General features: G+C 41.4%; 1 protein-coding gene across 3 annotated transcripts in view; it reads left to right on the top strand.

Annotated features, from left to right (window-relative positions):
* NPR3 (natriuretic peptide receptor 3) overlaps positions 1-27631 on the top strand; it is a 73465-nt gene that overhangs the window by 6345 nt on the left and 39489 nt on the right. For 2 of the 3 annotated variants that reach the window (XM_032627389.1, XM_032627390.1), the window contains exons 2-3: positions 4036-4158; positions 26064-26230. In XM_032627389.1, coding sequence (XP_032483280.1) covers positions 4036-4158; positions 26064-26230 — 290 coding nt within the window. The remainder of the gene's footprint in view (positions 1-4035; positions 4159-26063; positions 26231-27631) is intronic. The other variant, XM_032627391.1, reaches the window with a different exon arrangement.

The following is a 27631-nucleotide window of genomic DNA, read 5'->3' as shown; positions in this document are numbered from 1 at the left end:
TTCTCTTTTTCTACAATTTGTTTTATTTGTATGTTAGGCTTTCTGATTTGGGACTCTGTTTTTCTCATCCCTTTTCTCCTATTTACCACCTGTCTTTTAAAAAAAATTCCTCTTACTTAGATGTTTCATTGGCTACTCCCACAGTTACTATTGAGTTTTAGTTTTAAATTTCTGCTGTCATATTTTCAATTTGCAGTACATGGCATATCTTGTTTTGCTTCCATGGAATAACCTCTCTTTTCCCTTGTAAGTTTAGAACTAAATAGAAGATGGATGCAAGAGTCAGATGGAGAATATGAAAATGTCATTTTTATTATTGATAACCTATTGGAGAACATGGCTTTAGATCTGTTGCCAAAAGGGCCTCCCCTCATAATTAGGCAGGGTCATCCACTAGATCACAGGTAGCGCTGCAGGCCCCCCTCCAGGACACGCCCCTTACGACAGGGTGAAAGTTGCCCATAATGTGTACTCTCTGCAAGCAGACACGCCCCAAAGAGGAAGGAAGAAAGGGCTGAGTCCAGTGTGCCCAGTTGTCTTTTCCAGACTCAGCAATCAGACAGTTCCCTCCTTCTCCTCCCCCATGGGAATGGGGGGAGAGGGACAAATGAAGGCACATGGGGAGATGAAGAGTGGCCTTCTGTTAGAGGTTGCTCCAAATGTAAACCTGAAAGGGGGAAAGGGTATCACCCTAACTCAGGTATGCTTCCTGGATTGTTTTGGGGTCTCTGAACTGACTTCTCTAGCCACCCCTTTGTACTTCTCTCTGCTGTTCTTAGAGTGATTGCAAGAACGTGTTGCAGTAGGGAGAAGCCACTTAACAGAAGACACTGTGGGAATCAGATAGTGGAGGGTAACATGGAATATCACAGATAGTGGAGGGTAACATGGAATATCACATGTTCTTTGGCAAGGGGGAAAAATAGAGCAGAATGATGAAAAGTCTATCCAGAAACTTGGAATCGCATCATCATTTCCTCTTCTAGAAGTTTAACAATTTGACCGAAAATGTTAGTACTTATATATTTAAATATCTATTTAATATACTTAAATATACTTAATATATGTTTAAATATTTATATATTTAAATATACTTAAGTGTAGCAGAAATGATTTTAATTGACCTCCACTTAAGCAGCTTGCAGCGTTAGCTGATGCTCTCCTTTTCTCTATAAACTTTATTGGCTGTCAGTGAACGCTGGTAGCTGGTATACTTCTCCCATGTTTGCCAGCACATTTCTCATAAATCTGTTTAAAGCAGTTGTACTTATTATTATAAGTATGCAATTTAATTAGTTATTATGTAAACTGATGAAACATGAGTAAGAAGAGAAAGCTATTTCAGTGAAAACTATTTTCAACCTTCCGAAAGATTGTATAGAGGCATGTTGCTAAAAATACTTGCTGTTGAATTAGGCATGAATGAAAAAAACATAAGAGATTAAGGAACATTCTACAAATGTAGAAGGACTCTGCATTCTGACTGCTCGGCCAGTGTCATTAAGTGCTTGCTCCAACTTAAACTGGGCGATAATGTGCACTATGGGTTTGTTTTGTGGAAGAAAAACAACACCTGACCCATGAAGATGGGAGTTAGGATTTCGTTTTCAGAATTGGACCACATTGTCCACACAAAACAGATGGGATCTACAATAATTCCAGTCTGCTCAGATAGGCTCAGTGCTGCTCTGTGTCACTCTTGCTTGGTCCAAGCGGGTACTGACATTTAAAGAAAGAATGTGTCTATCACAAGGGGTTGGTCTTAGTGGTGATGGGAAGAGAGAGAAGGAGAAGGGCCAGGGCTGTAAACATAGAAAAGAAGTGACAGAGAGGCCAGTGTTGGGCACAGCCCATCCAGGACTTGGGGAAGCCTGTGCTCTGGCCTGAGGACACAGCCTGTTCAGGCCTGGGCCAGGTGTAGCTCTTAGACGGATGCTTTGGGTTATCAAGACCTGATGCCTTTGGATGCTTGAACCTGCAGCTGATCTCCCTGATTCTGACGTCACCCTCACTAACATCCTTCTGCTTATAATTTGGCTCCTCAATGAGCACTCCCAGGTCTATGTCGGCACAAACGTGTTTGTGACCACTGTGGTCCTCATTGAAATTAATCTTCACTTCAGATTATCTAAAAATATCTGTTAGGTTATCAGGACTCTGCTCCCCCAAGCAATGACTCTAAAACTTGTCCAGCCTTAGCCCAGGCTGTTTTGGGAGACACCTTGGCTCTTTTCTCATTTAGAGGACTAGAATCAAATCGGAGCTAAAACAAGTGTCTAGATCACAGTGAGTAATGAGGAGTTTCTTCAAAAGCTTCCTTACTGAGACACCTTGAAATTTGACTGTTCATCCCAAATATATAACTATATTTCCAGGCACAAACAACACCTGCTCCCACAGTTATAAATCTATCGGAGTTTTGTATTGTTTTAAAAACTTGTTCTGCAGACTTTGAGCCTGTCGCCTGAGCCCTTTTGTCGTAAGAAATGTCAGAGTCATGATCTAACACTCTGAATTAACCTGTGCAGTAGACGAAATGTCAACAAGCGCCTGGCCCTTCGCGCAGGCTGCCAAGGAGGCTTTGGCACAGCCTGAAGTTTGTTCTGCATCTTTCAGCACCCATGCTTTTACAAAGAACATACACAACCTGCAGGGCTGGCACGCATGGCGATAATGTGGTTATGGCACCCAGGCTTCTCCTCTCCTCCATGTGTGCAGAAAAGCACAGCGGGCACTGTCTTGGGGGCCAGGGGCCATCAACAGTGATCAAAATAACTGGATGAAGGCCAGGTCCCCACTTCCCTCTAGTCCGTTGCAGCTCTTACGTGGCAGACAATACTGTTCTGCTATTCTGCAGCTGCTTAAAGCCTCTCAGCTCTGACAGCGTGGTTGTGAACTGAGAGCACATGGGGAAGGACCTGGAATCTCGGGAACTATTTCCTATATATGTTGAGACGGCTTGAGAAAAAGGGTTCTACATTCAGACTGCAGAAAGCCTGTAGCACTGGCTGCATCCTCTGATTTGCCAAATGAAAGCTTTCTCAGGAAAGTAGGTTTACTATTGCTAGTAAAAGCATAAAAAGCAGTTGACAAGCCTCACTAGCTTATATTGGGCAAATCTGGGAATTTATTTGAAGTATTTTTTTAAAGGAATTCATTCTGAAACAATTGTGTATGTTTGGAAAAGATGTAAGAACGTATAAAGCACCTCCTATAGCCTTCAGCCAGATTTTCACCAATGGTTAGCATTCTGCTGGTATGCTTTGTCATTCTAATCTCCCCCTTCCCTCCCTTGCCCCTCCAAATATATACACATGTACATATACATGCACAAATATTACTATCTTTTTATGAACCATTTGAGAGTAAATAGAGCTATCATGCTCTTTTACCCCTGAAAACTGAAGTGTGTGTTTCCTAAGAACAAGGACATTCACTCATATAACCACAGTAGAATTATGAAAAGCAAGAACTTTAATACAAACACAATACTATTATCCAATTTACAGACCTTATTCAAATTTCTCCAGTTGTCTCAATAATGCTCTTTATAGAAAAACTTTTATTATTATTTTTCTAAGGTCCAGGATCCAATCCAGGACCACACACTGCAGTCAGCTTTCTGTTTCTCTAAGTCTCTTTTAGTCTAGAACATTTCCTCAGGCCATCTTTGTTTTTCATGAAAGTGACCACTTTGAAGGGCGCAGGTCCGCTATTCTATACACTGTCCCCCTAGCTGGGTTTGCAGCGGCTTCCTTCTGATTAGATTCAGGTCGCCCGCTGTGAGGTTTGGGGCCCGGAGTGTGTTACACTAGGGGACTCCTGAGTCTGCCCCCATGGTGGGTGATGTTGATGTCCATCACTTTGTTATGGTGGCGATGGATAGCTTTCTCCACCGTCAAGCTATTATTCTGCCCTTTGTAATTCATGAATAATTTGTGAGGATTCTTTAGGACTTTAGCCGTGCCCTGTTCCTCGTCAGATGCTGTCCTCCGTGCAGGGGCGTTTCACGCGTCTGTTTGTTCCTCCCCGCAGTGGTGATCATGTGTGCGAGCAGCGACACCATCCGCGGCATCATGCTGGCGGCGCACAGGCACGGGATGACCAGCGGAGACTACGCCTTCTTCAACATCGAGCTCTTCAACAGCTCTTCCTACGGTAACTCTGCCTCCGGTTTCCCCTCCCACTGCCAGGGTGTCAAAAAGGGATTGTGAGACAGGGCCAGTAACTTGAGTCATCTCTGTAGATTTGATTTCCATAGATAGGGTTTTAGAAATTTGTGATTCTGAACACTCCCACTTCTCATAAGGTCTCAAGCTTTCCTTCTCCGAGAACTCAGAGCAAAAAGTCACCACCACCTGTGATGCCAAGGGACTTGGGGAGAACATAGCTCACTCCAGCACTCCAAAAGATCATAAATCCAGGCCCTGAGGACCCCTCCCCAGTGCATTTCCAACTTTGGGTTGCCACCATGATGGACTGCTGGAGTAATTTTAGAGAGATTTGGATAGAATTTTTAGTAGCATGGAATAGACTCGAACACATCAACGTAATAGAATAGAACATGTCGAAGTGTGTCACACATAGCATATGTATGGTTTCATACAACCTTTATTTTAGGAATATGATTACATGTTTGTGTGTATATATTTATGCATGTTACACATGTATTTGTAATGGGCCACAATGTGAAATAAATAAAATAACCATTACTGTAAATCGAGGTAAAAAATTTTGAAAGGTGCTGCTCCCAGTCCCTCCTCCTTCCAGATTACTGTCTCTTAGCTTCTCTTATAAAAAGTTGGGGAGCTTGGGCTTCCCTGGTGGCGCAGTGGTTGAGAGTCCGCCTGCCGATGCAGGGGACACGGGTTCGTGCCCTGGTCTGGGAGGATCCCGCGTGCCGCGGAGCGGCTGGGCCCGTGAGCCATGGACGCTGAGCCTGCGCGTCCGGAGCCTGTGCTTCGCAACGGGTGAGGCCACAACAGTGAGAGACCAGTGACCGCAAAAAAAAAAAAAAGATTGGGAAGCCACTAACAGTTACAATCAAAAGCATTTAACTCCTTAAAATGGATCTGGGGAAGTTCCCAGGGTTCCTGTGAAGGAGGGTGTTCTAGGAGGTCATCAAGATCGCAGGTCTAAAACATTTTCCCCAGATGCGGTTAGGGCTCTCTCTGAAGTAAACAGTGTGGGGCTCTGGACCATTTTCTCAAGTACTGCACATTGGCAGTTAAGGGGAACTGTGAGTGTGTGTATCACGAACAGCATGTTCATGCTGAGCTCCACTTCTCAGTTATCGTGGTCGAGATATAGTTAGATGGGATCTAAACCTTAAAGCGTATGCCTCAGTTTCCTGCTCTGATAAGCTCCTGGCTTACTTAAGCAGTAGATTATTGTGCATAAACGTAATGAATCACACCTCTCACGGGAATAAAGCAAAGTTGTTGAAGCAAAAGTAACCTCTCTTCCTGTAGCGGATAAAATTGAAGATTTGAGGCTTGCAGGATAAACACCCAGTTTTCCCTTGCCTGCTCCCATCACTGTCTTTCCCCCTATCTTTACACAAGCAGAGTGGCAGTTTTGCTTCTTGACCCAAGATCAGAATGTAATTACATCATTGGTTACGGTATTGAATTCGTCGAGACAGTGGTAGAGACTGGTGAAAAATGAAAAAAATTTATTCTGAGTTTTGCAAGTTGGCTACTGAAAGCATAGCATTTTGACGCAATGCATGTGAATGCATGTTATAAGTGAGCAAGTACAAATTAGGTACTGGAATTCCTTTCATCCACGGATAGAGCTTGCATTACTTTTCCCTGCTCATTACAATACACAAGTATTATAGAAAATTTGAGAAACATAGAAAAGCATAGGGAAGAAAATAAGTTACTGAAACTCTGCCATGCAGATAAAGGTACATTGATAATATTTAGATGTCCGTCTTGTCTATTTTATTAGAAATTATATATTTATGAAAATTTTTCAATAAAATGATCATACTATCTATAGTATGGATACATAGTATTTTATAATGCTGATATGCCATCTTTCTTAATCAGTCTTTTGTTTTTTAATATTTATGTTGTTTCCAGCTTTTTGCTGTAAGAGCAATGCTATATTGAGTTGCCTTGCCATGTGCATTCATGTGTGCACATACATACACACGTATGTATGTGTGTGTAATCTGTAAGACAAGCTTCTAGAAGTAGAATTCTGGGTCAAATGTTACATGCATTTAAATTTTGATAGATATTGCCAAAGTTGTCCTCTAAAGAGGTTTGCCAATTTACATTTTTGCAACGGTGTATGAGATATTTTGTTTTCCTGTATCTCTGTCAACCCTGTATCATCTAACTTTTAAATTATTTTATTTATTTGAATTTCTTTTTATGTCCATAAGCAGAGTTTTGCAGTTTTCTTTATTTGAATTCTGCACCATTCTTGCTGAGTTCATTCTTAGACATTTTATGTTTTTTGGTTTTTATTATGTTCATGATCTTTTCCTATTACATTTTGTAACTGTAGTTGTTATGTAGAAAACAAGAATTCCACATATTAAATCCTCTGTTCTAATAGATTTTCTTAATCACTTTCAAATAATAACAATAGTTATGCCTCCATTTTGATAGTTGAATGTTATATTTATCTTTCTTTTCTTACTGCATTGGCAGTAGCCTCTAGAATAATATTATATAACAATGGTGATACTTAATTTCTAATATCTTGTCAGAAGTAGATGTTAAAATATTCTTTAGTTTATGAAGTGTGGTTTTAAAAATTGGAAGTGAGTGATGAGTGTTATCAAATATATTTTATCTGTACTCTTAATAAACTTCCTAGTATTGAGCCATTATAGTATTCTTGGAAGTAAGCATAGTTTGCCATGATTTTTTAGATGTATTGCTGATTTTAACTTTTTAGTGTTTTATTTACGATTTTTGAATCTATACTCATGAGATTAGACAGTTTTCTTGCATTCAGGTGGTATTGTCAGATTTTAATATCAGGTTAATATTAGCTTTATAAAATTAATTGGGACACTTTCCATTGTTTTTATGCTCTAGAACAGTTTATATACCATAAGAATATTCCTTGAAACAATTCAACTCTCTATCTGGACCTAACTTCTTTTCAGAGGTAATTTTTGGAAAATTAAAAAACAAATCTATTTTGCAATAATTTTAGATGTACAGAGAACTTTTAAAAAAATAGAGTTTGTGTATACCTTTTACCCAGCTTCCTCTAATGTTAACAGTTTAAACGGGCATAGTACAATTATCAAAATAGACAATTAACATTAGTACAATACTACTGACTAAACTACAGGCTTTATTTGAAATTTACTACGCTTCCTCCTAATGCTCTTTTTCTGTTCCAGGATCCAATCTATTTAGTTGTGTGTCTTCTTTTTGTTTGTTTGTTTGTTTGTTTTGCGGTACGTGGGCCTCTCACTGTTGTGGCCTCTCCTGTTGCGGAGCACAGGCTCTGGACGCGCAGGCCCAGCGGCCATGGCTCACGGGCCCAGCCGCTCCGCGGCATGTGGGATCCTCCCGGACCGGGGCACGAACCCGCGTCCCCTGCATGGGCAGGCGGACTCTCAACCACTGCGCCATCAGGGAAGCCCAGTTGTGTGTCTTCTTAATCTTCTCCAGTCTGTGATAGTTCTTCAACCTTTCCTTGTTATTTATGACCTGACACTTTGGATAGGTCTGTTATTTTGTAGAATGTCTCTCAAGTTGGATTTATCAGGTGTTTTCAAATGATAAGTTGAGTTTACACATTTTTGGCAAGAATACTACAAAAGTGGTGCTGTATCCTTCCTAGTGCAAAATACAAGTGCATGAGAAGTCATGTATATGTATATACATATGTATATGACTTATTATTGGCTTTATGTATGTATGACTTATTGTTGGTGATTTTTGGGACAACTTTTTAAAATTTATTTTTCCATTAGTTTAGTTTTTCTGCTTCTTGAAAACTGAATTGCATGGAGTTATACAATGTGCTCTGATACAATCTACCAAATCCTTGGTTTTTCTTTTTTCAAATTTTATAAAATTTATTTATTTTATTTTTTAAAAGTTTTTACTTTATATTGCAGTATAGTTGATTAACAATGTTATGATAATTTCAGGTATACAGCAAAGTGATTCAGTTATACATATACATGTGCCTATTCTTTTTCAAATTCTTTTCCCATTTAGGTTGTTACATAATATTGAGCAGAGTTCCCTGTGCTATACAGTAGGTCCTTGTTGGTTATGCATTTTAAATATAGCGGTGTGTGCATGTCAATCCCAAACTCGGTAACTATCCCTTCCCCCCACCCTTTCTTTCTGGTAACCATAAGTTCGTTCTCTAAGTCTATGAGTCTGTTTCTGTTTTGTAAATAAGTTCATTTGTATCATTTCTTTTTAGATTCTGCATATAAGCGATATCATATGATATTTCTCTTTCTCTGTCTGACTCACTTACTTCACTCAGTATGACAATCTCTAGGTCCATCCATGTTGCCGCAAATGGTATTATTTCATCCTTTTTAATGAATGAGTAATATGCCATTGTATATATGTGCCATATCTTCTTTATCCATTCCTCTGTCGATGGACATTTAGGTTGCTTCCATGTCTTGGCTATTGTAAACAGTGCTGCAATGAACATTGGAGTGCATGTATCCTTTCAGACCATGTTTTTCTCTGTATATGTGCCCAGGACTGGGATAGAGGGATCATATGGTAGTCCTATATTTAGTTTTTTTTTTTTTTTTTCTTTTTTTTTAAACATCTTTACTGGGGTATAATTGCTTTACAATGGTGTGTTAGTTTCTGCTTTATAACAAAGTGAATCAGCTATACATATACATATGTTCCCATATGTCTTCCCTCTTGCGTCTCCCTCCCTCCCACTCTCCCCATCCCACACTTCCAGGCTGTCACAAAGCACCGAGCTAATATCCCTGTGCCTTGCGGCTGCTTCCCCCCAGCTATCGACCTTACTACGTTTGTTAGTGTGTATATGTCCATGACTCTCTCTCGCCCTGTCAAAACTCACCCTTCCCCCTCCCCATATCCTCAAGTCCGTTCTCCGGTAGGTCTGCGTCTTTATTCCTATCTTACCCCTAGGTTCTTCATGACATTTTTTTCCCTTAAATTCCATATATATGTGTTAGCATACGGTATTTGTCTTTTTCTTTCTGACTTACTTCACTCTGTATGACAGACTCTAGGTCTATCCATCTCATTACAAATAGCTCAATTTCATTTCTTTTTAAGGCTGAGTAATATTCCATTGTGTATATGTGCCACATCTTCTTTATCCATTCATCTGATGATGGGCGCTTAGGTTGTTTCCATGTCCTGGCTATTGTAAATAGAGCTGCAATGAACATTTTGGTACATGACTCTTTTTGAATTTTGGTTTTCTCAGGGTATATGCCAAGTAGTGGGATTGCTGGGTCATATGGTAATTCTATTTGTAGTTTTTTAAGGAACCTCCATACTGTTCTCCACAGTGGCTGAACCAATTCACATTCCCACCAGCAGTGCAAGAGTGTCCCCTTTTCTCCACACCCTCTCCAGCATTTATTGTTTCTAGATTTTTTGATGATGGCCATTCTGACTGGTGTGAGATGATATCTCATTGTAGTTTTGATTTGCATTTCTCTAATGATTAATGATGTTGAGCATTCTTTCATGTGTTTGTTGGCATTCTGTATATCTTCTTTGGAGAAATGTCTATTTAGGTCTTCTGCCCATTTTTGGATGGGGTTGTTTGTTTTTTTGTTATTGAGCTGCATGAGCTGCTTGTAAATTTTGGAGATTAATCCTTTGTCAGTTGCTTCATTTGCAAATGTTTTCTCCCATTCTGAGGGTTGTCTTTTGGTCTTGGTTATGGTTTCCTTTGCTGTGCAAAAGCTTTGAAGTTTCATTAGGTCCCATTTGTTTATTTTTGTTTTTATTTCCATTACTCTAGGAGGTGGGTCAGAAAGGATCTTGCTGTGATTTATGTCATAGAGTGTTCTTCCTATGTTTTCTTCTAAGAGTTTGATAGTTTCTGGCCTTACATTTAGGTCTTTAATCCATTTTGAGCTTATTTTTGTGTATGGTGTTAGGGAGTGATCTAATCTCATACTTTTACATGTACCTGTCCAGTTTTCCCAGCACCATTTATTGAAGAGGCTGTCCTTTCTCCACTGTACATTCCTGCCTCCTTTATCAAAGATAAGGTGTCCATATGTGCGTGGGTTTATCTCTGGGCTTTCTATCCTGTTCCACTGATCTATCTTTCTGTTTTTGTGCCAGTACCATACTGTCTTGATTACTGTTGCTTTGTAGTATAGTCTGAAGTCAGGGAGCCTGATTCCTCCAGCTCCTTTTTTCGTTCTCAAGATTGCTTTGGCTATTCGGGGTCTTTTGTGTTTCCATACAAATTGCGAAATTTTTTGTTCTAGTTCTGTGAAAAATGCCAGTGGTAGTTTGATAGGGATTGCATTGAATCTGTAGATTGCTTTGGGTAGTAGAGTCATTTTCACAATGTTGATTCTTCCCATCCAAGAACATGGTATATCTCTCCATCTATTTGTATCATCTTTAATTTCTTTCATCAGTGTCTTATAATTTTCTGCATACAGGTCTTTCGTATCCTTAGGTAGGTTTATTCCTAGATATTTTATTCTTTTTGTTGCAATGGTAAATGGGAGTGCTTTCTTGATTTCACTTTCAGATTTTTCATCATTAGTATATAGGAATGCCAGAGATTTCTGTGCATTAATTTTGTATCCTGCTACTTTACCAAATTCATTGATTAGCTCTAGTAGTTTTCTGGTAGCATCTTTAGGATTCTCTATGTATAGTATCATGTCATCTGCAAACAGTGACAGCTTTACTTCTTCTTTTCCGATTTGGATTCCTTTTATTTCCTTTTCTTCTCTGATTGCTGTGGCTAAAACTTCCAAAACTATGTTGAATAAGAGTGGTGAGAGTGGGCAACCTTGTCTTGTTCCTGATCTTAGTGGAAATGCTTTCAGTTTTTCACCATTGAGGATGATGTTTGTTGTGGGCTTGTCATATATGGCTTTTATTATGTTTAGGAAAGTTCCCTCTATGCCTACTTTCTGGAGGGTTTTTATCATAAATGGGTGTTGAATTTTGTCGAAAGCTTTCTCTGCATCTATTGAGATGATCATATGGTTTTTCTCCTTCAATTTGTTAATATGGTTTATCACATTGATAGATTTGCGTATATTGAAGAATCCTTGCATTCCTGGAATAAACCCCACTTGATCATGGTGTATGATCCTTTTAATGTGCTTTTGGATTCTGTTTGCTAGTATTTTGTTGAGGATTTTTGCATCTATGTTCATCAGTGATATTGGCCTGTAGTTTTCTTTCTTTGTGACATCCTTGTCTGGTTTTGGTATCAAGGTGATGGTGGCTTCGTAGAAGGAATTTGGGAGTGTTCCTCCCTCTGCTATATTTTGGAAGAGTTTGAGAAGGATAGGTGTTAGCTCTTCTCTAAACGTTTGATAGAATTCACCTGTGAAGCCATCTGGTCCTGGGCTTTTGTTTGTTGGAAGGTTTTTAATCACAGTTTCAATTTCAGTGCTTGTGATTGGTCTGTTCATATTTTCTATTTCTTCCTGATTCAGTCTTGGCAGGTTGTGCATTTCTAAGAATTTGTCCATTTCTTCCAGATTGTCCATTTTATTGGCATAGAGTTGCTTGTAGTAATCTCTCATGATTTTTTTTATTTCTGCAGTGTCAGTTGTTACTTCTCCTTTTTCATTTCTAATTCTATTGATTTGAGTCTTCTCCCTTTTTTTCTTGATGAGTCTGGCTAGTGGTTTATCTATTTTGTTTATCTTCTCAAAGAACCAGCTTTTAGTTTTATTGATCTTTGCTATTGTTTCCTTCATTTCTTTTTCATTTATTTCTGATCTGATTTTTATGATTTCTTTCCTTCTGCTAGCTTTGGGGTTTTTTTGTTCTTCTTTCTCTAATTGCTTGAGGTGCAAGGTTAGGCTGTTTATTCGAGATGTTTCCTGCTTCTTAAGGTGGGCTTGTATTGCTATAAACTTCCCCCTTAGAACTGCTTTTGCTGCATCCCATAGGTTTTGGGTCGTTGTGTCTCCATTGTCATTTGTTTCTAGGTATTTTTTTATTTCCTCTTTGATTTCTTCAGTGATCACTTCATTATTAAGTAGTGTATTGTTTAGCCTCCATGTGTTTGTATTTTTTAAAGATCTTTTCCTGTAATTGATATCTAGTCTCATGGCGTTGTGGTCGGAAAAGATACTTGATACAATTTCAGTTTTCTTAAATTTACCAAGGCTTGATTTGTGACCCAAGATATGATCTATCCTGGAGAATGTTCCATGAGCACTTGAGAAAAATGTGTATTCTGTTGTTTTTGGATGGAGTGTCCTATAAACATCAATTAAGTCCATCTTGTTTAATGTATCATTTAAAGCTTGTGTTTCCTTATTTATTTTCATTTTGGATGATCTGTCCATGGGTGAAAGTGGGGTGTTAAAGTCCCCTACTATGAATGTGTTACTGTTGATCTCCCCTTTTATGGTTGTTAGTATTTGCCTTATGTATTGAGGTGCTCCTATGTTGGGTGCATAAATATTTACAATTGTTATATCTTCTTCTTGGATCGATCCCTTGATCATTATGTAGTGTCCTTCTTTGTCCCTTTTAATAGTCCTTATTTTAAAGTCTATTTTGTCTGATATGAGAATTGCTACTCCAGCTTTCTTTTGGTTTCCATTTACATGGAATATCTTTTTCCATCCCCTTACTTTCAGTCTGTATCTGTCTCTAGTTCTGAAGTGGGTCTCTTGTAGACAGCATATATAAGGGTCTTGTTTTTGTATCCATTCAGCCAATATGTGTCTTTTGGTGGGAGCATTTAGTCCATTTACATTTAAGGTAATTATCGATATGTATGTTCCTATTTCCATTTTATATATTGTTTTGGGTTCGCTACTATAGGTCATTTCCTTCTCTTGTGTTTCGTGTCTAGAGAAGTTCCTTTAGCATTTGTTGTAAAGCTGGTTTGGTGGTGCTGAACTCTCTCAGCTTTTGCTTGTCTGTAAAGGTTTTAATTTCTCCATCAAATGTGAATGAGATCCTTGCTGGGTAGAGTAGTCTTGGTTGCAGGCTATTCTCCTTCATCACTTTCAGTATGTCCTGCCACTCCCTTCTGGCTTGTAGGGTTTCTGCTGAGAGATCAGCTGTTAACCTTATGGGGATTCCCTTGTGTGTTATTTGTTGTTTTTCCCTTGCTGCTTTTAATATGCTTTCTTTGTATTTAATTTTTGACAGTTTGATTAATATGTGTCTTGGCGTGTTTCTCCTTGTATTTATCCTGTATGGGACCCTCTGTGCTTCCTGGACTTGATTAACTATTTCCTTTCCCATATTAGGGAAGTTTTCAACTATAATCTCTTCAAATATTTTCTCAGTCCCTTTCTTTCTTTCTTCTTCTTCTGGAACCCCTATAATTCGAATGTTGGTGCGTTTCATGTTGTCCCAGAGGTCTCTGAGACTGTCCTCAGTTCTTTTCATTCTTTTTTCTTTATTCTGCTCTGCAGTAGTTATTTCCACTACTTTATCTTCCAGGTCACTTATCCGTTCTTCTGCCTCAGTTATTCTGCTATTGATCCTATCTAGAGTGATTTTAATTTCATTTATTGCATTGTTCATCGTTGCTTGTTTCATCTTTAGTTCTTGTAGGTCCTTGTTAACTGTTTCTTGCATTTTGTCCATTCTACTTCCAAGATTTCGGATCATCCTTACTATCATTATTCTGAATTCTTTTTCAGGTAGATTGCCTATTTCCTCTTCATTTGTTAGGTCTGGTGGGTTTTTATCTTGCTCCTTCATCTGCTGTGTGTTTTTCTGTCTTCTCATTTTGCTTATCTTACTGTGTTTGGGGTCTCCTTTTTGCAGGCTGCACTTTCGTAGTTCCCGTTGTTTTTGATGTCTGTCTCCAGTGGCTAAGGTTGTTTCAGTGGGTTGTGTAGGCTTCCTGGTGGAGGGGACTAGTGCCTGTGTTGTGCTGGATGAGGCTGGATCTTGTCTCTCTAGTGGGCAGGTTCACGTCTGGTGGTGTGTTTTGGGGTGTCTCTGGCCTTATTATGATTTTAGGCAGCCTCTCTGCTAATGGGTGGGGTTGTGTTCCTGTTTTGCTAGTTGTTTGGCATAGGTTGTCCAGCACTGTGGCTTGCTGGTCGTTGAGTGAAGCTGGGTGCTGGTGTTAAGATGGAGGTCTCTGGGATATTTCCACCGTTTAATATTATGTGGAGGTGGGAGGTCTCTTGTTGACCAGTGTCCTGAAGTTGGCTCTCCTACCTCAGAGGCAGAGCCCTGACTCCTGGCTGGAACACCAAGAGCCTTTCATCCACACAGCTCAGAATAAAAGGGAGAAAAAGTAGGGAGAATTAGTAGAAGTATGAGTAAAGAAAGAAGGAAAGGAGGAAAGGAAGGAAGGAAGAAAGAAGCAAAGAAGGAAAGAAAGGAGGGAGGGAGGGAGGGAGGGAGGAAGGAAGGAAGGAGGGAAAGAAGGAAAAAAGACAGAAAGAAAGATGATACAGTAAAAATAAAATAAAGTATAATATAGTTATTGAATTAAAAAATATTTAGAAAAAAAAAAAAGGGACGGATAGAACCTTAGGACAAATGTTGGAAGCAAAGCTATACAGAGAAAATCTTACACAGAAGCATACACATACACCTTCACAAAAAGAGGTAAAGGGGGAAAAATCATAAATCCTGCTCCGTGAGACCACCTCCTCAATTTGGGGTGATTCGTTGTCTAAAGGAGGGAAGGAAGGAAGGAAAGAAAGAACGAAGGTAAAGTATAATAAAGTTATTACAATTAAACTTAATTATTAAGAAAAAGAATTTTTAAAAAAAAGTCATGGACGGATAGAGCCCTAGGACAAATGGTGGAAGCAAGAGTATACAGACCAGGTCTCACACAGAAGCATACACGTACACATTCACAAAAAGAGGAAAAGGGAAAAAAATCATAGATCTCGCTCCTAAATTCCACCTCTTCAATTTGGGATCATTCCTTGTCTATTCAGGTATTCCACAGATGCAGGGTATATCAAGTTGATTGTGGAGCTTTAATCCGCTGCTTCTGTGGCTGCTGGGAGAGATTTCCCTTTCTCTTCTTTGTTCTCACAGCTCACAGGAGCTCAGCTTTGGATTTGGCCCTGCCTCTGCATGTAGGTCGCTGGAGGGCGTCTGTTTTTTCGCTCAGACAGGACGGGGTTAAAGGAGCCGCTGATTCGGGGCCTCCGGCTCACTCAGGCCGGGGGTTGGGGGATGGGGGAAGGAGGGGCACTGCGTGCGGGGCCGGCCTGCGGCGGCAGAGGCAGCGTGACGTTGCGGCAGAGGCCGGCGTGACGTTGCACCAGCCTGAGGCCCGCCGTGCGTTGTCCCGGGGAAGTTGTCCCTGGATCCCGGGAACCTGCCAGTGGCGGGCTGCACAGGCTCCGCGGAAGAGGGGCGCGGAGAGTGACCTGTGCTCGCACACAGGCCCCTTGGTGGCGGCAGCAGCAGCCTTAGCGTCTCCCGCCCGGCTCTTGGGTCCGCGGTTTTAGCCGTGGCTCGCGCCCGTCTCTGGGGTTTGCGCTTTCAGCCGCGGCTCGCGCCCGTCTCGGGGGCTCGCGCCCTCAGCCGCGGCTCGCGCCCGTCTCTGGGGTTCGCGCTTTTAGCCGCGGCTCGCTCCCGTCTCTGGAGTTCCTTTAAGCAGCGCTCTTAAACCCCTCTCCTCGCGCACCAGAAAACAAAGAGGGAAGAAAAAGTCTCTTGCCTCTTCGGCCGGTGCAGGCTTTTCCCCGAACTCCCTCCCGGCTAGTCGTGGCGCACCAACCCCTTCAGGCTATGCTCAAGCCGCCAACCCCAGTCCTCTCCCTGCGCTCTGTCCAAAACCGAAACCCGAGCCTCAGCTCGCAGCCCCGCCCGCCCCGGCGGGTGAGCAGACAAGCCTCTCGGGTTGGTGAGTGCCGGTCGGCACCGATCGTCTGTGCAGGAATCTCCCCTCTTTGCCCTCCACACCCGTCGCTGTGCACCACTCCGCGGTCCCGAAGCTCCCCCCTCCGCCTCCCGCAGTCTCCGCCCGCGGAGGGGCTTCCTAGTGTGTAGAAACTTTTCCTCCTTCACAGCTCCCTCCCACTGGTGCAGGTGCCGTCCTTATTCTTTTGTCTCTGTTTTTTCTTTTGCCCTACCCAGTTACGTGGGGAGTTTCTTGCCTTTTGGGAGGTCTGAGGTCTTCTGCCAGCCTTCAGTAGGAGTTCTGTAGGAGTTGTTCCACGTGTGGATGTATTTCTGGTGTATCCGTGGGGAGGAAGGCGATCTCCGCGTCTTACTCTTCCGCCGTCTTCAAGGTCCCCCGGATTTTCCTATATTTAGTTTTTTAAGGAACCTCCATACTGTTCTACACAGTGGCTGTACCAATTTACATTCCCACCAACGGTGTGGGAGGGTTCCCTTCTCTTCACGCACTCTCCAGCATGTAGATTTTTTGATGATAGCTGTTTTGACTGGTGTGAGGTGATATCTCACTGTAGTTTTGATTTGCATTTCTCTAGTAATTAGCGATGTTGAACGTCTTTTCATGTGCCTCTTGGTCATCTATATGTCTTCTTTGGAGAAATGTCTATTTAGGTCTTCTGTCCATGTTTTGATTGGGTTGTTTGTTTTGATGATATTAAGCCACTTGAGCTGTTTGTAAATTTTGGAGACTAATCCCTTGTTGGTCACATCATTTGCAAATATTTTCTCCCAATCTGTGGGTTGTCTTTTTGTTTTATTTATGGTTTCCTTTGCTGTGCAAAAGTTTTTGAGTTAAATTAGGTCCCATTTGTTTATTTTTGTTTTTATTTCCATGACTCTGGGAGACAGATCAGAAAAAATCTTGCTGCAGTTTATGTCAGAGAGTGTTCTGCCTATGTTTTCTCTAAGAGTTTTATAGTGTTCAGTCTTACGTTTAGGTCTTTAATCCATTTTGAGCTTATTTTTGTGTATGGTGTTAAAGAGTGTTCTAATTTCATTTTTTTACATGTAGCTGTCCAGTTTTTCCAGCACCATTTATTAAAGAGACTGTCTTTCCCCCATTGTATAGTCTTGACTTCTTTGTTGTAGATTAATAGACCATAGGAGTGTGGGTTTATTTCTGGGCTTTCTATCCTATGCCATTGATCTATATTTCTATTTTTGTGCCAGTACCATACTGTTTTTTTTAAAAAAATTATTTATTTTTGGCTGCATTGGTTCTTCGTTGCTGTGCGTGGGCTTTCTCTAGTTGCGGTGAGTTGGGGCTACTCTTCGTTGCAGTGTGCAGGTTTCTGATCGTGGTGGCTTCTTTTGTTGTGGAGCATGGGCTCTAGGCTCATGGGCTCAGTAGTTGTGACTTGCAGGCTATAGAGCACAGGCTCAGTAGTTGTGGTGCATGGGCTTAGTTGCTCCACGGTATGTGGGATCTTCCCAGACCAGGGCTCGAACCCATGTCCCCTGTACTGGCAGGCAGATTCTTAACGACTGTGCCACCAGGGAAGCCCAGTACCATACTGTTTTGATGACTATAGCTTTGTAATATAGTCTGAAGTGAGGACGCCTGATTCCTCCAGCTCCATTTTCTTTCTCAAGATTGCTTTAGCTATTCAGGGTCTTTTGTGTCTCCATAAACATTTTAAGATTTTTTTGTTCTAGTTCTGTGAAAAATGCCATTGGTAATTTGATAGGGATTGCATTGAATCTGCAGACTCCCTTGGGTAGTATCATCATTTTGACAGTATGGATTCTTCCAATCCAAGAACATGGTATATCTTTCCATCTGTTTGTGTCTTCTTTGATTTCTTTCATCAGCATCTTATAGTTTTCAGAGTGCAGGTCTTTTGTCACCTTAGGTAGGTTTATTCCTAAGTATTTTATTCTTTTTGATGTGATGGTACGTGGGATTGTTTCTTGAATTTCTCTTTCTGATCTTTTGTTGTTAGTGTATAGGAATGCAACAGATTTCTGTGTATTAATTAATTTTGTAACCTGCAACTTTACCAAATTCATTGATGAGCTCTAGTAGTTTTCTAGTACCATCTTTGGGATTTTCTACGTATAGTATCATGTCATCTGCAAACAGTGACAGTTTAACTTTTCTTTTCCAATTTGGATTCCTTTTATTTCTTTTTCTTCTCTGATTGCCATAGCTAGGACTTCCAAAATTATGTTGAATAAAAGTGGCAAGAGTGGACATCCTTGTCTTGTTCCTGATCTTAGAGGAAATGCTTTCAGCTTTTCTCCATTGAGTATGATATTAGCTGTAGTTTTGTCATATATGGCCTTTATTATGTTGAGGTATATTCCCTCTGTGCCCGCTTTCTATAGAGTTTTTATCATAAATGGGTGTTGAATTTTGTCAAAACCTTTTTCTGCATCTATTGCGATGCTCATATGGCTTTTATTCTTCAATTTGTTGATGTGGTGTATCACACTGACTGATTTGTGGATTTTGAAAAATCCTTGCATCCCTGGGATAAATCCCACTTGATCATGGTATATGATTCTTTTAATGTATTGTTGGATTCAGATGGCTAGTATTTTGTTGAGGATTTTTGCATCTATGTTCGTCAGTGATATTGGCCTGTAATTTTCTTTTCTGGGACATTTTTGTCTGGTTTTGGTATCAGGGTGATGGTGAGCTCATAGAATGAGTTTGGGAGTTTTTCTTCCCCTGCAATTTTTTGGAACAGTTTCAGAAGGATAGGTATTAGCTCTTCTTTAAATATTTGATAGAATTCGCCTGTGAAGCCATCAGGTCCTGAGCTTTTGTTTGTTGGGAGTTTTTAAATAACAGTTTCAATTTCAGTGCTTGTGACTGGTCTGGTCATATTTCTGTTCTTCCTGGTTCAGTCTTGGGAGATTGTACCTTTCTTAGAATTTGTCCATTTCTTCCATGTTGTCCATTTTATTGGCATACAGTTGCTTATAGTAGTGTCTCATGATCCTTTGTATTTCTGTGGTGTCAGGGTTTTTCTGATTATATCCCCTTTCTTTTCCCTTTTACAGCCTGGTTGCTTAGGCTTTGCGCTTGGCTGTCAGCCTGGCTGAGAGTCTGTGCCATGTACTAGCTCTTAGCAAACTGACATAACCCTGCCCTTCCCCTGCAAGTGTTAGTTTCTTCTAATGATAATAATAGTACTTATCTCATGGCATCAGGCTGAGTAATAAATGAGGTGGTGTATGTGAGAGAAACAGAAAACTTCTTGGAACATGATGAGTGTTTAGTAAATGTTCATTATATTTACTATTAATTTTAGTTTACTTTGACCATTACATATAGTACTTTAAAAGTGGTAAGTTTGTGCATTTTCTTGTGGTGCAGTTATATAGCTTGATTTAGGCCATACTTTTTTTTTGTGTGTGGTATGTGGGCCTCTCACTGTTGTGGCCTCTCCCGTTGCGGAGCACTGGCTCCGGACGTGCAGGCTCAGCGGCCATGGCTCACGGGCCCAGCCGCTCTGTGGCATGTGGCATCTTCCCGGACCGGGGCACAAACCCGTGTCCCCTGCATCGGCAGGAGGACTCTCAACTACTGCACCACCAGGGAAGCCCTAGGTCATACATTTTTTTGTTACCAAATTAGTCAACTTTTATCTAGTACATCCTAAGGATCTGGGTGCATTAGGAATTATATCTGCCTGCAAATAACCAAGACTTCCAGCTATAGTAATTTAAACAAATGTAGAGGTTTATTCTCTCAACTGTAAGAAGTGCAGAGGTGGGCAGTCCGGGGCAGAATGATGGTTCCATAATGTCATCAGGGACCCAAGCTTCTTCTTGTTTTCTGCTCCCTCAATCCTAGTGAATGGCATCCATCCTCAAGATCATGAGGTAGTGGCTAGGATTCCAGGGATTGTGTCTTAATTCTAGGCAAGACAGAAAGGGAAAGATGAGAGGCAAAAAGAGATCCTTTTCAGTTGACTCAGTTCTGTTTGAAGGGCTCTCTCGAAGCCCCACTCATTAACTTTCGCTTACGTATCATTTGCTACCCGTGGTTGCGGGGGGGGGGGCAGGAAATGTGTGCTTTTAGCTGGGCTCACTGCTACCCCACATCAATTCAAGAATCTGTTACTAAGGGAGTAACAGAGAGAATGGATGGGAGAATGGATGTAGGGAGGTTTGCCGCAGACCCTGAAGCACTTTTCCTCTTCAGAATAGAAGCAGTAAATAGAATCTTATGGCAGGCACAGTGACCTAGACCAAGGTTCTGGTGTCTGTCGCTCATAAAGGACTTTCTCTGAGATTTTTATACTCTAAGAATCAGATATATTATCCTGAAAAGTTCTCCAACATCCTCCTCTCCCTGTGCTTCCTCACATCAAAGTCTACACCAGTTCTAGAAAAAGGCTCTGTTTTAAATAATACTTGAGATTGGTTTTTTAAGAAAACATATTGATAGTGTGCCCATATTTACTGATTATTAGATTGTCTTGGTGAGCACTCAGAAAAATTCTCAGATCTGCCCCAATTATATTGTTACAGGAGTTCTGAATATATTATGAGGGAATTCAAGTGATGGAAAATAAGATTGAGAGGATAGGTTTTAAAAAAATCCAGAGTGAAGATGATATATATTGCGCTGCACGGTTTTGAATAGCACCTGTTGGCATTTTCATTTGCTGGCATTATGTTCTTTGGATGTAAGTTAGGTGGAAAGTCATTTGCGCGATCCTGTCTGGGACTGTAAGGTTATTGTAGAGCTTTCCTGACTTCCTGAGAACACAGAGGCACTCAGTAAGGTGAGGATGGGAGAATTCCAGGGCTGGTCATGCACATAAATTACTTGACTCGCTAAAAGTAGAAAAATGGCAGAAAAACTGGGGAAGGGTTGGATTTATATTTTGCTATCAAAGTGATATATTCCTGTTATAGTCAGTTTAGGGTAGTGAGAAAAGAGAAGGAATTCTCACACAGTCTTTCAACTGTAAGAGTTGTTAAACCACGTTTAGACACTTCTTCCTCTGATCTTTCTTCCTCTGTTACTTTTATTTTTAACATTCTTGTCCTCCACTGAATTTGAAGTTTTAAATCTTAGAACACACCAAACTTTGATGAGATGAATGAAGAGCAGGCACCGCACTGGAGTTTGGAGGCTGGCTTGCGTTTGAATCCTGCTTCTACTTATTAACCAAGTGACTTCGGGCATGTTAATTTCCTTGAGCCTCAGTTTCCTTATCTGTAAGATGGGGATCATACTTAAATATTCCTCATAGAGTTTTCATAGGATTAAAAAATGAAATGCTCCAGGCAAAGCCATTCACAATGGCATCGCTCAGTAAGTGGTGCTGTTATCACTGATGGGAGAATCTGGACCAGCCTCGCTCAAGGCAAGCAGGTAACTCCTGGGTATTTGGAGAGGTTGGGGTGAGGCAGGGTGGCCAATCCTTTTGTCTCACTTAATTGGCTTCCAGAGGGCAAGAGCCATGTATTCTGCAGCCAGCCCAGGTGTACTCCAGGCATCATTTTTTGGATGTAGTCTGTGATGTCTCAGCTCCGTCATTCAGCGCACATTTACCGAAGGCTTTCTATGTGCTGGATCCTTGGTAAGTACTGAGAGCTACAGGATGACACAGTTATCCCAGTACTGCCGGCTCTCACCAGCTCCCTGGCCGCAGGATTGCCAAGCACAGGGCTTGGTGCTGAACAGGTTATTTCCTCTTTCACAAATATTCTGTACCCTTCTCACTCTAAATGCAAGCTTGGGGCTCCATGATGTTTAAGACCAAACCAAACAAAGAAAGCAAATTCACTTTCCCTTATTCCTGAAGCAACTGCAAGCATCACCTTCTCTGCCCTACTTCTCATTAGCCGACTTCTTTCTCCTCTTCTTAATCCCTTGTTCAGGACCATTGTAAGAGTATGACAACAAGACCCACCACTCCTCTGAGAGTGTTAGGTCACCGCTGACCTTCTCAACACCAAAGCCATCAGCCTTAGTGCAGACCGTGCCTACATGCTTCTAAAGCAGTGCTGTCCAGGGGAACTTTCTATGATGCTGCCTGTGTCCTACTCTGTGTTGCCCAGTACAGGAGCCACTGGCCACATGTGACGATTGCACGTTTAAAATGTGGCCAGTGCGAGTGAGAAACTGAAATTTTAATTTTATTTAATCTTGAGTAATTGAAATGTAAGCAGTCACCCATGGAGCTAGTGGCTGCTATAGTAGAGCTATATACAGCTCTAGTCCTTGCCGTATTGTTTCCGTCCATTTCTTTCTGGAAACCCTGTTTTTCTTAGCTTTGGTGGCACAGCATTCTTCGGACTTTCTCTTAGCTCTTCTGTCTCCTTTTAGTCCTTTGCCCACTAAAAACAGCGTCCCAAAGTGTGTGTGCTCACCCTCCGCCCTCTGCTTCTGGGTACTAAGTATAAGACATATGGACGTGACAGCCAGCATTCTCTCTAGCCCTCACTTCTCTTGCTGGCTTCAGACCCCTCTTTCCAACCCCAGCCTGGTGCTGCCACTTGGGTGCTCTGTAGTCAGTCACCTTGGATTGACCGTGACCCTAACTGAAATCACTGTGTTTCCGTGTCCACGTAACCCTTCCTCCTCCCTCTGGCTCTGCTATTTCTTCTGACAACCATTTGCTTTTCCTCTCTGGCATCACTGGTGACGCGCGTCCCTCTCGGCTGTCGTTCACTCCCTCACTCTTGTAGAGTCTTCAGATTCCTCTTGCACAGCCCTCTGCATTCATTCTCAAGGGCCCTCCCTCTTTTTATGATTATAAAAGCAGTAAATATACTGCTGAAAATTTGCTAAAGTCAGAAAAACACATAAAAAAAGAAAAGAAAAGAAAAGATGCCTGTAATTCTAACCACCCGGAGAGCCATGTTCAATTTTTGGCGGGGGTGTGACTTCCCACATATAACCTTTGGTAACCCCTTGCCTGGATTACTGTGGCTGTGAACCCTCAGTGTCTCCCCAGTCTAATCCATTGCTATTTCCCAAGGCATGAGCCTGATCGTGTCATTCTTCTGTTCCGCTCGTAAATCTCCAGAGGCACCCAGTGTCTGCTGAATTAAACTTGTCCCCACTGATGGGGTATCATGCCAAGCCAACCTCTGCTTTTCCTAGGGTTCAGTGGCCCCGAGAGGTTACTGACACAGTAACACACACACAAAGCAGGAAACACACACAAAGCAGGAAGTCATAGTATTGGCTATGGTTGTGACTAGATACCTATTTAGTTTGGCTTACATTTACTAAGCACTTTCGTTTCCATTCTTCTTTCTTTCTTTTTTAAAATTTTTGTTTGTTTTTATTTTTCGGCCGTGCCACACGGCAGTGTGGGATCTTAGTTCCTCGACCAGGGATTCAAACCCATGCCCCCTGACCACTGGACCGCCAGGGAAGTCCCTTCTTTTTTTCTAGAAAACGAAACCCCAAGATCATTCCCTTTTAGATTGTGGTAGACAGATTTATTGTACTATATTTCACTTCTTTCAAGATTAAAAAAAAAAAGTTTTTTCCATATTAGTAACTAAGATAGTTGCTGTTTCCAGTTCTATGTGAACTACACAGCATAATACCCTATAGGGTTATTTCCTTTCTTGTGCCCGGAGGGTTCTCTTACCCAAAGCCGAGGAACTCTGACCCTCTTTGCCTAAGAAACACCATTCCTGCTGATTCTTGATACCTCGAGTCAATTAAAAAAGAATCAATACGTGTGGATCGCACACCTAGAAGAAATGGGTTCCTTCATGGGTTGAAGATGGACATTCTTAGAATTTGGGGTCTTGCTGGCAAATGGATTTGGCCCCTTGACAGAAGGCCGCGTTGTCCATGTCTTGAGCACCCAGAGGGGTTGGCCCTGGCCGATGACAGTGCCACACAGCTCACTTGCCCTCTGAGCAAGCGCTGGCATAGCTGTGGCCTCCCTGGGGTTTGGGAGGTTTCATAGTGGAGGAGGAGGACTTCATCAAGTTTTGTTCAGTGGCTTGAAATTTACTCTTGTGCTCACTGCGAATGGATCGAGCCCTTAATGAATTCTGTCCTTGACTCTGTCTTATTTATCTTTTAACAGCTCCCTGGCACATACTAAGCAATTAATGAATGGCTGCTATTTTTAGGATTAGGATTAAACAGATGCCTCCACAAACAAATTCTTTGTCTCTGCCTTTTCTCATGCTCCAGACAGAGGTTCCCAGCTGCCCACTGGATGTCATACACATTTGCACCTCTGCCCGTGCTGTAGATTCTGCCAAGCATGCTTTTCCATCCCCTTTTCCTCTTATTAAAATCCTATTCACACAATTAGGGCCAGGCTGATGCCTCCTCCTGGCATGAAATTTCCCTCTTTGGAGCTGGTTACCTCTTCCTCTGTACTCTGCATGGTTTCCATGTACCACCGCCCGCCCCGCATAGTAAGCTAACTGTTACCCTGTAATGACTTCAGGTGTTTACATGCCCATCTCTAAATCCCCCTCTTGAAGTGGTGGAGACTGTTCAAAACATTTATGGTGCCCACTGTGCTGGCTGTCACAGAAACTTGCATGTAGTTCAGTTAATCTGTTTGTCTGATTTAAGCTATGATAGAAATTCCAAAACCACCAGCTCCTAACTGAACTTTTTCTGTAAGAGTAGAGCAAGGGCCATGGAGCCCTGGCTGCACATTCCAGAAGCATCTTCTCTTAGCCGCTGGGCTCTGGACATCTGCACTGGACTCTGGGCTCAGGGCAAACAAATGACTGTGATGTTGGACTCCAGCTGGTTGAATGCCTTGTTGTATTTGCAGAGATCTCAAGAAATCATAATGATAATTCACAGAATTATTATTATTATGGTCAAAAGTTAGAGGTCCATATTTCCTTTTGGGGTCCTGCAAGCCACATGTTTTCTCAAAAATGAAATAATAAAGAGAAGAGGAATGATTCTTATCCATGTAATTTGCCTTTGCTTTTGTGAAAGGGAGAGCCGTGAACCAGCGGGGTACCCAGCTTCTGAATGCCTCAGTTTCCTCATCTGTAAAATAGAGAGGATAATTCAGAAAACTGAATGCCTCAGTTTCCTCATCTGTAAAATAGAGAGGATAAAAGTCACGGGATCTTGTGAGGATTAAGTGAGTTTATAAAGTGTTCAATAACTAAGCTTTTATTATAATATATATATATACATATATATATATATATACACTCAATAAATGTTAGCAATTTTTATTTTATTACTATTGGTGCACAGATCGACTTGTCCAATAAATAATCTTTTTGATGTTGCCAGCACTAGAGAGATATAAATCCTCAAGTTCACCTAAGCTACTTTTCAGTCTGAAGAGATTCGAGAAACATTTCAAGAAATATCAATAATCTGTTACCTTTTTTTTTTTTTTTTTGGCCGTACGCGGGCCTCTCACTGTTGGGGCCTCTCCCGTTGCGGAGCACAGGCTCCGGACGCGCAGGCCCAGCAGCCATGGCTCACAGGCCCAGCCACTCCGCGGCTTGTGGGATCTTCCCGGACCGGGGCACGAACCCGTGTCCCCTGCATCGGCAGGCAGACTCTCAAACACTGCGCCACCAGGGAAGCCCTCAAACCTTTTCCTTTTAGCACCAACTTTATAATACTCGTGTTGTCGTATGTAGCCATCCCTGCCTTCCACATCTACGTAGTGTCGGGTTTCCTGTAGCACAGTAACATCTTGGTTGACCTCCACAGTTGATTAAAAAATATTCAAAACTAAGTGTGGATGGAAAGGAATAGACCTACTGCTTACTCCTGCAGTGCTGCAATTCTTGGGGGCTGAAAATTAGTTACAGGGTTATTATAAGGCAATTAACACAACAGTGCTTTTGTTTCTGCCTCACATTTCAAAGGAACACGTGTTCTTCTCCTTTGAGGATCTTGACATTGTCACTTTCTATCCAAATGCAAAACTGTGACAATACCTCCTGCCCCAGCCACCAAAAGAAACATGTAGAGACAATTCGCAGTTGAAAAGGGAGAATGGCCCCTTTATGGTGACTGGCTTGGAATTATAAATATTTTTACTTCTCCCGTAGGAGATGGCTCATGGAAGAGAGGAGACAAACACGACTTTGAAGCTAAGCAAGCGTACTCATCCCTCCAAACAGTCACTCTACTGAGGACAGTGAAACCTGAGTTTGAGAAGTTTTCCATGGAGGTGAAAAGTTCTGTTGAGAAGCAAGGGCTCAGTGAGGAGGATTACGTAAGTAACTGATTATGAGTCTAGACCTTCGCATCCTGAAAACAGTCTTCAAATTAAATCAGGTGTGATAAATCGTCCTGTTCTGAACCATTCCTAGGTTCTCGTCTGAATGTCACTGTTGCTTCCTGTGTTTTTTTTTTTTTTCTGGCCAGCTTTCCTCCCTCCTCCCCACCAGGCGCCCATCACCCCACGCTTCACTTACACTTTGCCAGCTGCTGAAGGAAGGGAAATTGCTTTCTGTGGGTACTTGTGGTCATGCTGAGCAGAGATCTGGAGACTTCCATCACCTATTCTGCTAGGAGCGTGTTGGGGGAGAAGATGGATGAAGGATTGCCAAAGTTTTGCATGCCTGATTTTTCCAGAGCTTGGTGAGGAAGGTATTTTGGATTTTAGAAGGCTCCTTCTTTTGGCAATCTGTCTTAGCTTCGTGGCCAGTCTGCTTCTCTCTTTTGTGGCCGTGTTGTCGCCTCCTTCTGCTGCAGGCTGTTCCCTACTGAAGTATTCCAGAGTGTCGCACACCATTAGTGAGGTTGTTACTCATGCCTCTTCCAAGAGTGGACTGGAGTCAGGAGCTCAGGCCAGGCTCAGGATTAAGTAGAGGGACATCTAGCTGTGTGATCTGGGGCAGATTCCTCAGTCTCCCTCATTCAGATGAGGATGGGAGGGTTACAGATAATCTAGCTGAAGTCTTTAGCACTGTCTGGTCAAGAAGTTGGAACTCAACGAATGGTGCCTCTTTTGTACTATTGTCACAAGATCATGCCTGCCTTTATAGGAATTTGCTACTAAACGACATACAAAGGGTCTTATAAACATGTATTAATGTCTTAAATGCGATTTATATATTATACACGTATCATTTAAAATACCTTTTGACTTTCTAAATTAACACTGTCTTCTAGATATGTAATGTGAGCCACAAATGTAATTAAAAAGTTTTTAGTAACCACATTAGAAAAAGTTAAAAAAAAACAGATGAAATTAATTTTAATAATACATTTTATTTCACTTAAATAGAAAAAATCATTTCAACATTTAATCAATGTAAAATTATGACTGAGATTGTATATATTTTTTTCTTGTATGAAGTCTTTGAAATCCAGTGTGTATTTTACCCTTACAGAGTATCTTAATTCAGTTCAAGTGCTCAGTAGCGATAAGTGGCCAGTGGCTGTCCTGTTGGACAGGGTGTTCTTAATTATTAAAGAAGTGGAGCCCAAGTTTGCAGAAACCTTTGATAGTATTGTCATCTTTTGCCTCAGGAATGCGAAAGGACACAAAGGACATTGTAGTTCTCTTCAGTAGTTCTGCCAGAGGTGGCCTGTGTCAATATTGAAAGCATCCGAGTCTTTTACGTATGCCACTGTATGTTACTTTACTTTACTGGGTTCATATTAATTT

This window comes from Phocoena sinus, chromosome 3 (genome assembly GCF_008692025.1).
Source record: "Phocoena sinus isolate mPhoSin1 chromosome 3, mPhoSin1.pri, whole genome shotgun sequence".
Classification (NCBI taxonomy): domain Eukaryota; kingdom Metazoa; phylum Chordata; class Mammalia; order Artiodactyla; family Phocoenidae; genus Phocoena; species Phocoena sinus.
This window is presented reverse-complemented; position numbering and strand designations above follow the sequence as displayed.